Raw genomic sequence first — 12,243 nt, forward strand, 5'->3', positions numbered from 1 at the left:
ATTCTATTCTTATGATTCTTGATGAATGTATCTTTTCTTTTATGTACACTGAGAGCATTTGCACCAAAGACAAATTCCTTGTGCGTCCAATCACGCTTGGCCAGTAATGCTGTTCTGTTCTGTTCTGTTCTGTTCTGTTCTGTTCTGTTCTACAGCTCACTCGGCCAGCCCAGGACTTGCTCATGTCTGTCTGCATGAACTGCAACACCCACAGCTCCGAGGACGTGGAGGTGGTCTCCAACCTCATCAAGATCCGCCTGAAACCCAAAGTCCTCCTCAATCACTACATGCTCTGCGTCAGGTGGGCAGAGAGAAACGGGCCGAGGGGGATCACTGAATGAATGATCCAGGCCAGGCCAAAGCACGGGGGGACCCTCCGTGATGGAGAAGGCCTAATGGGTGGTGGTGTGGATTGTCCCATCTTGAAGCTTTTGGATTTCAATTCCCAGAATTCCCCAGCCAACCATGCTTGGTTGGGGGATTCTGGGAGTGAAGCCCACAACAGCAAAAGATGTTGAGACTCTGGAAAGAGTGCAGATTTAACAGATAACCAGAGTTGGAAGGGACCTTGTAGGTCATCTAGTCCAACCCCCTCCCCTACCCAAGCAGGAGACCCTACACCATTTCTGACAAATGGCAGTCCAATCTCTTCTTGAAAGTCTCAAGTGATGGCGCTCCCATAACTTCCGACGGCAACTTCTGTTCCATTGGTTGATTGTTCTCACTGTCAGAAAGTTTCTCCTTATTTCCAGGTTGAATCTCTCCTGGATCAGTTTCCATCCATTATTCCTTGTCTGGCCTTCAGGTACTTTAGAAAATAGCTTGACCCCTTCGTCCTCCCTGTGGCAGCCCCTCAAATATTGGAAGGCTGCTCTCCTGTCTCCCCTGGTCCTTGTCTTCACTAGACTAGCCAGGCCCAGTTCCTGAAACCGTTCTTCATGCGTTTTAGTCTCCAGGCCCCTAATCATCCTGGTTGCTCTTCTCTGCACTTTTTCTAGAGTCTCAACATGTTGTTTATAATGTGGTGACCAAAACTGGATGCAGGACTCTAGGTGTGGTCTCTAGGTGTGCAGAGAAGAGCAACAAAGATGGTTAGGGGACTGGAGGCTAAAACCTACCGTGTTTCTCATATAATAAGGCTGGGTCTTAATTTTTTTTGAGCCCTGAAAAAATGGCTAGGCTGTCTTTTCGGGGGTGACTTAATTCCCCCCCCTTTGCATCTTTGGGCGGGCGGGCAGTGACGGCTTGGATGTTGACCTCGGCATTGGTGGAGCACTTCGTATCGGGGTCAACGCAGGCAGCACCATATCCGGGTGTGCAACAAAAGTACTTCCTAATGGCAAGCCCCCCCCCCCACCATTCCCCCCCCCCCCATTTTGCATGTTTTAATATAGGCCTTAATTTGGGGGGAGGGGCTTAATTTCATTTCATGCCTATAAAACATGCTGGGACTTCCTATTGGGGGAGGCCGTATTGTTGGAGAAACAGGGTATAAAGAACGGTTGCTGGAACTGGGCATGGCTAGTTTAGTGAAGAGAAGGACTAGGGGAGACATGATAGCAGTCTTCCAGTATCTCAGGGGCTGCCCCAAAGAAGAGGGAGTCAAGCTATTCTCCAAAGCATCAGAAGGCAGGACAAGAAGCAACGGGTGGAAACTCATCAAGGAGAGAAAACCTAGAACTAAGGAGGAATTTCCTGACAGATCAATTAAGCAGTGGAACCACTTGCCTCCAGAAGTTGTAAATCAGGGGTGTCCAACCTTGGCAACTTTAAGACTTGTGGACTTCAACTCCCAGAATTCCTCAGCCAGCTTTGCTGGCTGAGGAATTCTGGGAGTTGAAGTCCACAAGTCTTAAAGTTGCCAAGGTTGGACACCCCTGTATGTAAATGCTCCAACACTGGAAGGTTTTTTAAGAAGAGATTGGACAGCCATTGGTCTGAAGTGGGTGTAGGGTCACCTGCCTAAGCAGGGGGTTGGACTAGAAGACCTCCAAGGTCCCTTCTGACTCTGTTGTTCTATCTTCTAAGTCTTAAAAGTTGCTAAAGTCGGACAACCCATTGGGAGGCACATCTTCCATCCGGCAGCTGGCTGGGATTGGGGAGAAGTCTCACCTCTAGATATGGTGGCATATCTTCCAGGGAGCTGCTGAACGGCCACCGAGACAACCTGGGGACTGTAGTGAAGTCGGTGATTTTCAATGAACTGTCCAACGCCAGGAACCCCAACAACATGCAGATCCTGTACACGGTCCTTCAGCACAGCCCGGAACTGGCGCCAAAGGTACGTTGGGGTGTCCAGGCCCAGCTTCAGCTGGGGGGATTCCAAAGGAGGGAAGACCCCCCACTGGCTTCCCCTCTTCCTTGCTTCCCTCCCAGCACTTCTGGGGTTTTGCGCTCCTCCCGTCTCACTTGACCGCTCCATTTGGGGAGAGCCGATGGAGGGGCAAGCTGCGTCCCCACTCCTCTGAATTTTGGGATAGCTCAGGGCCACCGTTCTTGTGAGGAAGGGGGAGGTTTATCCCCTGGGGGTCCCAGCAGCTGACCCCCTCTGGAGGACCTGTCAATCTTTGTCATCAAGAGAGCTATGATTTCTGCAAGAAAACTTTCTTGAAAGCCCTTCTGGGTGGTTTTCGTTGCATGGACCCCTCACTGTCATCGAAAATCAGCTCGCTTGATGGGGAATTTTGTCCTGGCACTGATTGTCATGAAGCTTCTTCCCTTTCCTTCCCTTCCCTCTTCTTTCTCCCTCTCTCTCCTCCCTCCTGTGCTTTCTCTCCTCATCTTCTCTTCCCTTCTTCTTCTCCCTCTTCTTTCCTCTCCCTCCTCCTCCTATGCCTCTCCTCATCTTTCTTCCTCTCTTTTCCCTCTCTCTCTTCCTCCCCTCCTATGCTTTCTCTCCTCATCTTCTCTCCCTTCTCTCTTCTTTCTTCCTCCTTCCCCTCCTCTCTTTTCCTCTCTCTCCTCCTCCCCTCCTATGCTTTCTTCCTCTTCTTCTTTCTTCCTTCTCTTCTCCCCTCTCCTTCCTCCCTCCCCTCCTCCTCTCCTCATGCTTTCTCTCTTCCTCTCTTTCTTCCCTCTCTCTCCTTCCTCCCCTCCTATGCTTTCTCTCCTCTCTCTTCCCTTCTCTTCTTTCTTCCTTCTCTTCCTCCTCTTTCTCCCTCTCTCTCCCCTCCTCCTATGCTTTCTCTCCTCATCTTCTCTTCTCTTCTTCTCCTCTCTCCTCCTCCCTCCGTGCTTTCTCTCCTTCTTTCTCTTCCTTCCCTTCTCCCCTCTTCTTTCTCTCCCTCCTCCCCTCCTATGTTTTCTCTCCTCATCTTCTCTTCTCTCTTCTTTCTTCCTCTTCTTTCTTCCTCTCTTTCTCCCTCTCTCCTTCCTCCCCTCCTATGCTTTCTCTCCTCATCTTCTCTTCCTCTCTTTTCCCTCTCTCTCCCTCCTCCCTCCTGTGCTTTCTCTCCTCCTCTTCCCTTCTCTCTTCTTTCTTCCTCTCTTTCTCCCTCTCTCTCCTCCTCCTATGCTTTCTCTCTCTTTTCTCTCCCTTCCCTTCTCTCCCTCTCTTTCTCTCCTCCTCCCTCCTATGTTTTCTCTCCTCATCTTCTCTTTCTCTTCTTTCTTCCTCTTCTTTCTTCCTCTCTTTCTCCCTCTCTCCTTCCTCCCTCCTATGCTTTCTCTCCTCGTCTTTCTTCCTCTCTTTTTCCCTCTCTCTCCCTCCTCCCCTCCTGTGCTTTCTCTCCTCCTCTTCCCTTCTCTCTTCTTTCTTCCTCTTCTTTCTTCCTCTTCTTTCTTCCTCTCTCTCCCTCTCTCCTTCCTCCCCTCCTATGCTTTCTCTCCTCATCTTTCTTCCTCTCTTTTTCCCTCTCTCCTTCCTCTCCTCCTATGCTTTCTCTCCTCCTCTTCCCTATCTCTTCTTTCTTCCTCGTCTTTCTTCCTCTCTTTTTCCCTCTCTCTCCCTCCTCCCTCCTGTGCTTTCTCTCCTCCTCTTCCCTTCGCTTTCTCTCCTCATCTTTCTTCCTCTCTTTCCTCTCTCTCTTCCTCCCTCCTATGCTTTCTCTCCTTCTCTTCCTTCTCTCTTCTTTCTTCCTCATCTTTCTTCCTCTCTTTCTCCCTCTCTCTCCCTCCTCCTCCTCCTACGCTTTCTCTCCTTTCCTCCTCAGTTCCTGGCCATGGTCTTCCAAGACTTGCTGACCAACAAAGATGACTACCTGAGAGCCTCGCGGGCCCTCCTGCGGGAGATCATCAAGCAGACCAAGCACGAGATCAACTTCCAGGCTTTCTGCCTGGGGCTCATGCAGGAGCGGAAGGAGGCTCAGTACGCGGACATGGAGCTCAAGGTGAGCAGCTCCCTGCGGTCCTGAGGCCAGGACAGGCCCGTCTCCATGTCCCCACGAGATCCGCTCCCGCCGTCCTCCTTCTCCCACCTTCCCTTCGGCCCCCGCTGGCTTCCTAACCTCTCGCTCCCTCAGGATCGCTTCGTCATCCACATCACAGACCTGCTGGCTGTCTCCATGATGCTGGGCATCACCGCCCAGGTGAAGGAAGCCGGCGTGGCCTGGGACAAAGGCGAGAAGAAAAGTGAGGCTCCGCTTGATGACTTGGTTGGGGGTGGAGAGTCCCCAACCGCCTCCCCCGTGGGGGGAGAACAGCGACGGCGCTTAGGCACATATGCACATATGCTACCCTGTAGTGCTCCTGAGTTCCCCAACACTTTCTCTGGCTTTGCACACCGGTGGGAGGTGGGAGCAGGGCTCTCCAACCTTGGCAGACTGTAAGAGTTGTGGACTTCAACTCCCAGAATTCCTCAGCCAGCTCTGGGAGTTGAAGCGCACAAGTCTTAAAGTTGACACACGGTTGGAGAGAGGATGGGTCAGCCAACACGCGCAGGCACAAGCTCCCTTCGCACAATCAGCGTGCCCCCGGGCCAGCTGCTCGCTTCAATGGCACGAACGCACACACACTGGCCAGCTGCTTCCACGGCGTGGTTGCGAATCCCTCGGGGGACCCTTGCTTTATATAGCATTCTCTGGGCAGTTTGCAAGGTCAGCATGTTTGTCCCTGACGATCCAGGCCCTCGTTTTACCGACCTCGGAAGGTTTGAATCAAACCTTGAGCCAGTCGGGATCGAACTCTTGGCAGTGGGCAGAGTCAGTCTGCAATGCTGCCTTCTAACCACTTCCGTCCCCTGGGGTTTCCCTCCAGATCTGGAAGGGCTACGGGCTTTCCAGAACCAGATCGCCGCCATCCAGCGGGACGCTGTGTGGTGGTTGCACACCGTGGTGCCAACCATCACCAAGCTGGCTCCGAAAGAATACATACACTGGTAAGAGAAGGGACCAGTTGGGGTGCATGTGCGTGTCGGGGAACCCCCTCTTTGCCAGGGGGCTCCCTGAGAACTTAACCTGATCCACGTTTGTCTCCTCCCTTCTCTTTTAAAACAGCCTGCACAAAGTCCTGTTCACGGAGCAACCCGAGACCTACTACAAATGGGATAATTGGCCCCCAGAGAGCGACCGCAAGTAAATCTGGAGCTGGACTTGAACCTAGAACCCTGCAGTGGTGGGGTTGGGAGTGGGGTGTGTCTGTGTGCGTCAAGGATTTGGGGTAGAATTCTCCTGCTTCTAGATCATTCCTCAGAGTGTAAGCCGGCTCAAGTTATGCTGCTCGTTGGCTGCTGAAACTCAAGCCTTGTGACTCGGAAAACATAATCAGTGGCTTTGCCCAGTACCCAAACCACCATTGGTGGTTTGTTGAAAGCATTGGAAGCCATGTTAGAGACCCCACTCCAGGGTCTGTTTCTGTTGCTCCCCTCTGGGAAGAGGTTTCAAAGAATCTATAGCAGGACTACTAGATTCTGGGCCAGCTTTGTTCTCTAGGCCACCCGTCTCGTAAACTCGCAATATTATTATTTTTTTTCTGCCCTGTGTATGTATACATGTGAACTAGACTGTGACGTTTCTCTCTTGTCGTATATGTGGGTGTATGCATGGTGGTTTCTTTTTTGAGAGCTGAATGCAAGGAAATCTCATTTTAACATGTACCGATTAATGTACATTTAAAGCGACGATTTAAGTTGAGTTCTATTATTCTGTTGGGAAGTGCGATGTGGTGTGGTGGCCAAGAGAGGGAGCTCTCGCCTCCCAATCAGGAGGCTGTGAGTTCGATCCTAGGCAGAGGCAGATATTTCTCTCTCTGGGCACGGTGAGAATATTATCTGCCGAACAAAACTCCGCCTTGGTGACAGGAAGGGCATCCGGCCAGTAAACACTCCGTTCCTTTCAATTGCCCAGACTCCACCCTGCAAGGGATTGCGGGGATCATTCAAAGGAGATGATGATTCTGTTGGGAAGTGGGTCTCCCCTCTGTTGTTCTGGGTGTCGACCCGCTAAGCATCCCCCCCCCTCCCTTCTCTTTCCCGGGCAGCTTCTTCCTCCGCCTTTGCTCCGAAGTGCCAATCCTTGAGGACACCCTGATGCGCATCCTGGTCATCGGTCTGTCGCGGGAGCTTCCCCTCGGCCCCGCCGACGCCATGGAGCTGGCCGACCACCTGGTGAAACGGGCAGCAGCCGTGCAGGCGGACGGTGAGCCTCCTTGGAGCCATTCTTTGCCACCCCTGTGAAGCAGCAGCAACGGCTGATCCCAGCTTCTTCCAAGTTCCCTGGGACCGTTGGTGGGTGACCCACACGACCCCGGGATGCTGCAACCCTCATGAATGTGCGCTGATCGCGATCAAACGGCTGCAGGGACGCAGAACGTTCCTAAGCGTGAGGATTGGTTGCAAGTTGTCTTTCCCAGAACCTTTGTAAAATTGAATGGTTGTTAAGAGGAGTGGTTATAAATTGATGATTACCTACCCTCCTTCCATAATAGCCATAGCACTTGGACTGACATACTGCTTCGCAGCGCTCTTGCAGCCCTCTCTAAGCGGTTTACAGAGTCAGCCTCTTGCCCCCCCCCCAACAATCTGGGTTTACTGACCTCGGAAGGATGGAAGGCTGAGTCGACCTTAAGCCAGTCAGGATCGAACCCCTGACAGTGGGCAGAGTCAGCATGAAATTCTGCATTCTAACTACTTCGCCACCACGACTTCCTTCCGTCCTTCCTTCCTTCCTTCCTTCCTTCCTTCCTTCCTTCCTTCCTTCCTTCCTTCCTTCCTTCCTTTTCTTCCCATCCTCCCTCCTTCCCATCCTTCGCAAGCTACAGCAGACTTATATCCCGCTTCAGGGTGCTTTTACAGCCCTCTCTAAGCGGTTTACAGAGTCAGCCTTTTGCTCCCAACAATCTGGCTCCTCATTTGACCGATCTCGGAAGGATCGAAGGCTGAGTTGACCTAGAGCCAATCAGGATCAAACTGCTGGCAGTTGGCAGAATTAGCCTGCAATGCTGCATTCTAACCACTGCGCCACCATTATTGCCCTCCCTCCCCCCCTCCCCTTAGCACTTAGACTTACGTACCGCTTCACAGTGCTTTAAAGACCCCTCTAAGCAGTTTACAGAGTCAGCCTGTTGCCCCCAACAACCTGGGTGACGACTATAAAACATGTATAAAAGTTGAAGTTTTGGGAGTGTGGCTCGAGGCTCATGATTTAATTGGAGTAACTGCCGGAATCCCGACACTGGCTCCTCATTTGACCGACCTCGGAGGGATGGAAGGCTGAGTCAACCTTGAGCCTGGGGAGATTCGAACTGCTGGCAGTCGGCAGAGTCAGCCTGCCATACTGCCTTCTCACCACCGCGCCACCACGGCTCCTCTTCTCCTCTGTCCCCTGCGCTGCCTGGATCAAGAATTTCTCTTTGGTTGTTCACTACCGCTGTAGAAATCCGGCACAACCTGGTGCAGATTATTTGCCAGCCCCCTTCGTTGTTTATATACCTTGCTCCCCTTTCTGGATTCCAGATCTCGAAGTCTTGAGGGTGGAGCGGATTCAACTGATCGACGCCGTCTTGAACCTGTGCACTTACCACCATCCTGAGAACATCCAGCTGCCTCCAGGGTAATCGTGAAAGAGATTCTTCCTTTTTGGGGGTTGTTTTGTTATTCTCTTTTTGGACGTCAAACGTGGGGCAATAAAGCCTGTTTTGTTTTTCTTTCATGCATTGCATTATTTCGTTAAAACGTATAACAAGATCCCGCTGCATATCCTTGGCTCTCCTGCAGGTACCACCCTCCAAATCTGGCTATTTCGACCCTCTACTGGAAGGCTTGGCCCCTGTTGCTCGTGGTGGCTGCATTCAACCCGGAAAACATCGGTGAGTCTTACGGCGGGAATCCTTTCCTGCAAGGTGTGTGTGTGTGTGTGTGTGTGTGGCATGACTGCAGGTATCTGTTTTCCCTCCCTGAGTCTGCACAGATACAACATCTGCACAGACACACTTGCATACAAAGCAGAAGGGGGGACAATTTTTTTTTCAACTTTGTCCTTAATGAATTTTGCACCGTATTATTGCTGTTCTTACCTTCTGTGTAACGTTCTTGCTATGGGTAGCACAGGTAGCCCTGGATTTACGACCACAACAGGGCCCCGGATTTCTTCTGCTCAGTGTGACATTTGTTAAGCGAGTCTCGTCCCTAGTTTACAACCTTCCTTGCCACAGTTTGTTAAGTGAACCACTGCAGCTGATACGTTAGTAACCTGGTTATGACGTGAACCTGGTTTCCTCCTTGATTTTCCTTGTGAGGACGTCACCAAAGGGGATCGTGTGACACCCGCATTCAAAGTTTTGCAGCGTGAATCCAGCTCCAGAAAAATAAACACAGAGGGCTGACGCTTCATTTAATGTCTTTGTAAACATAATAAGTATTTTTTTTTTACAAACCAGTTGTAGATTTCTCCAACATGGAGCAAACTCAAACAGCAAACGTGTCACAAGTTCAGAGCTTCAGCAGCAACTTCAGAAACAGACCTCAGTTTCGCTTTAGTTCAGCAGGCAAGCATTACACACAGCAGAGGAGAGAAGCCGTTTCATTTTCAATGGACAGACTCAGAGCTCAACACAGCTGCAGAGCTGCAGAGCTTAATATAGAGCCACGCTTAGGCTACTTCTAGTTTAAGTTTCCAAACAGTCTTCATTGGCTGACTTAGTTGCTATGCTTATTCATTGGCTGGCCTTGTTACCAAGCTCTATTCCAGTTCATGAATATACTCCGACAAACCGTCATAAAAATGAGTCAGTTGCCAGCATCTGGATTTTGATCTCAGGGATCCTGGGACCTTTGCTGCAAAGGTCGTAACTGTGAGAAACGGCCATAAGTCCCTTTTTTCCCCAGTGTCATTGTAACTTGGAACGGACACTAAATGAACTGTTGTAAGTCAAGGACTACCTGTATACTACTGGTATAAGACTTTTTCGTCTTACAAAGGGCCCCTTTCAAATTGTTTTTCCTTTAAAATGGTCCTAATGACCTGTCGGTGATTTTGCAGAGGTTTTGTTTGAGGAATGGCCGGCACTCTGATCGCTGCATGCAATGTTTCTGATTTTCCCCTGGTTTGATTGGCAGGTCTCACGGCTTGGGAGGACTATCCCACACTAAAGATGCTGATGGAGATGGTGATGACCAAGTAGGTTCCAACTTGGGAGAGTCTGTCCTAAATTTCTCTCTCTTTCCCGTCTTAAATTGTTTTAAGAGTTTCCGGCAGAAATTCAGATCCAGAAATCACACACACATGACGGATTCGGCAGGATTCTTTAACTTCTTTATATACATAATAACATTTGAAGTGAAGTTTACAATATCAAGGGTATATTCTCTCAAGGCGGTAAAGGTTACAAGCAAAAACCCAAGAAACAGCTTCAGAGCTGACAGCATAGAGCTAAGCCACGCCCAGGTTCCTTCCAGTCTCAGCCCCCAATTGAGCTCCCATTGCCTGACCTTGTTACCCATGTCTCTGCCAGTTCATGAATATCTTCTTTTTTCTCTCTCTATAAAAGCAAAATACCACTCACGCGTCATCACAAAATCTCCAGAACCATAAAGCCTACGAACTTGAAATTTGCCACGTATGTTCCTCTTGGCTTCTAGGTGCTCACTAAGAAAGGATTTTTTGAAATGACCCTCAGAGCATTAGTGTTTCGTATATTATTATTATTAATACCCTCCGATGCTAAGGAGCCCCACCTGAAAAGAAATCTGTTCCAAATAGAGGAGAGGAGTTTCAGTTTCACAGCAGCACCAAGCAGCTTTAGCCCAGAACACTTGAGCTAAGCCACGCCCAGGCTCCTTGCTGTCTTCTTGTTCACACAGCAAATACTCTTTCAGTTTCCAAACAGCCCTCAACTCTCTCACACAGGACACTAGCCAGATGAATACTGACGGATGCTGGTAGGCAGAGGCACAATTTTTCCCTTATTTTCCTCCCCACATGCTAAGCCCAACCACATAGTTTCATAGTGGGTATCGAGCTAGTTCTGAAATAAATGAAAAGGCGGGAGGTTATTCCAAGCTTTTTTTTCTTCTTTTCTCCCGGCATAACATCCAGTTCTTAAAACGGCCTCGGCCTCCCCTTCCTTCCTTCCTTCCGCCAGCAACTACTCCTACCCTCCCTGCACTTTGACTGACGAAGAGACCCGTACGGAAATGATCAGCCGCGAACTGCAGATCTCCCAGCGGGAGAAGCAGGAGATCCTGGCCTTCGAGGGCCACCTGGCCGCGGCCTCCACCAAGCAGACCATCACGGAGAGCAGCAGCCTCCTGCTGTCCCAGCTGACCAGCCTGGATCCCCAGTAAGAAGCCCTGGTGATTCTTCCGAGGGGGAGACTCGCCCACCACCGCTGGAGGCTCCAAAAGCTGGGGCAAGATTCTGTCCCGTCCTTGTCCTCCGTCTTCACCTCTTTTGCTCCTTTCGCAGGGGGCCTCCTCGCAGGCCGCCTCAGCCCGTCCTGGACCAGGTGAAAAGCCTCAATCAGTCCCTGCGCCTGGGGCACCTCTTGTGTCGTAGCCGGCACCCCGACTTCCTGCTCAACATCATCCAGAGGCAGGTGAGTGGCAGTAGCCGTAGCCCGCAGACTTATATATCGCTTCACGGTGCTTCCCAGCCCTCTCTGGGCGGTTTTACAGAGTCAGCCTCTTGCCCCCCCCCCAAACAATCTGGGTCCTCATTTTACCCATCTTGGAAAGGATGGAAGGCTGAATCAAGCTTGACCTGGTCAGGATCGAACTCCGAGCAGTAGGCAGAGTCCATCTGCAATAGCCATAACTCTTAGACTTACATACTGCTTCACAGTCCTTTCACAGCCTTCTCTCAGCGGTTTATACAGTCAACCTATTGCCCCCACAACAATCTGGGTCTTCCTTTTACCCACCTCGGAAGGATGGAGGTTGGGTCAACCTTGAGCTGGTCAGGATCAAACTCCGAGCAGTAGGCAGAGTCCATCTGCAATAGCTTATAGCCCTTAGACTTATATACCACTTTACAGTGCTTTCCCAGCCCTCTCTCAGCGGTTTATACAGTCAATCTATTGCCCCCGCAACAATCTGGGTCTTCCTTTACCCACCTCGGAAGGATGGGAGGCTAAGTCGACCTTGAGCCAAAGAACCAAGAACGAGACGTGGAGTTACCTCTGAGTAGATTCTGGCTTGCCATTCGCCTGCAGACAGAATCTTGCCGGACTGAAGCAGTTCTCCGCAATAATCATAGATCTTATTCTGCAAACTGCTAAGGAGAGTCCGACCTTGCTCGCTTCCCGCCCTCCAGATATTCCAAACTCTGCTGATTGTTTTGGGGCCTCTGGGAAAGAGCCCCTCCTTTCTGCAAACTGCCCCCTCCCCCCAAAAAAATTGCAACCTTCCCTTTCCCCCAGATGCAACAGGCACCCCTACCCCACTCCAGGGGCATCCTTTGAATTCGCCGTGCCCTCCCTCGTTTCCCAAACTATGACCTTCGTTCTGCTTCTCTCCTGCTCGACTGGATTCCTGCCTCTTCTTCCTCGTTTGTTAGGCTTCTTCGCAGTCCATGCCGTGGCTGGCAGACCTCGTCCAGTCCAGCGAGGGCTCGCTGGACGTCCTCCCAGTCCAGTGCCTTTGTGAGTTCCTCCTGCACGACGCGGCGGATGAGTCGGCCTCTGGAGAGGAGGAAGAGGAAGGAGAAAGCAAAGAGCAGCGGGCCAAGAAGCGGCAGGTAGGCGGTTCCTCAGGTTTCCCGTTCTTTGAAAAGCAAAATGGCCGGCTTAGGAAGCGGGTTGACGGAGTATTTGTCGCCCACCAAGAATTTCATCCTGGCCCAAACACGGCAGGTAGGTCTGGATTGGCGACCC

General features: G+C 51.0%; 1 protein-coding gene across 2 annotated transcripts in view; it reads left to right on the forward strand.

The window, feature by feature from the left end:
* The window catches only part of INTS1 (integrator complex subunit 1), a 41,064-nt gene that overhangs the window by 4,744 nt on the left and 24,077 nt on the right, over nt 1–12,243 (forward strand). For both annotated transcript variants that reach the window (XM_087942230.1, XM_087942229.1), the window contains exons 8-20: nt 156–301; nt 2,140–2,281; nt 4,152–4,328; nt 4,461–4,569; nt 5,194–5,314; nt 5,433–5,510; nt 6,415–6,572; nt 7,889–7,985; nt 8,150–8,241; nt 9,491–9,551; nt 10,516–10,713; nt 10,839–10,968; nt 11,928–12,107. In XM_087942230.1, coding sequence (XP_087798356.1) covers nt 156–301; nt 2,140–2,281; nt 4,152–4,328; nt 4,461–4,569; nt 5,194–5,314; nt 5,433–5,510; nt 6,415–6,572; nt 7,889–7,985; nt 8,150–8,241; nt 9,491–9,551; nt 10,516–10,713; nt 10,839–10,968; nt 11,928–12,107 — 1,689 coding nt within the window. The remainder of the gene's footprint in view (nt 1–155; nt 302–2,139; nt 2,282–4,151; nt 4,329–4,460; nt 4,570–5,193; nt 5,315–5,432; nt 5,511–6,414; nt 6,573–7,888; nt 7,986–8,149; nt 8,242–9,490; nt 9,552–10,515; nt 10,714–10,838; nt 10,969–11,927; nt 12,108–12,243) is intronic.

The sequence above is a fragment of the Notechis scutatus genome, chromosome 12 (genome assembly GCF_049901735.1).
Source record: "Notechis scutatus isolate UNSWTSFEM ecotype Mainland chromosome 12, rNotScu1.2, whole genome shotgun sequence".
NCBI classification, from domain to species: domain Eukaryota; kingdom Metazoa; phylum Chordata; class Lepidosauria; order Squamata; family Elapidae; genus Notechis; species Notechis scutatus.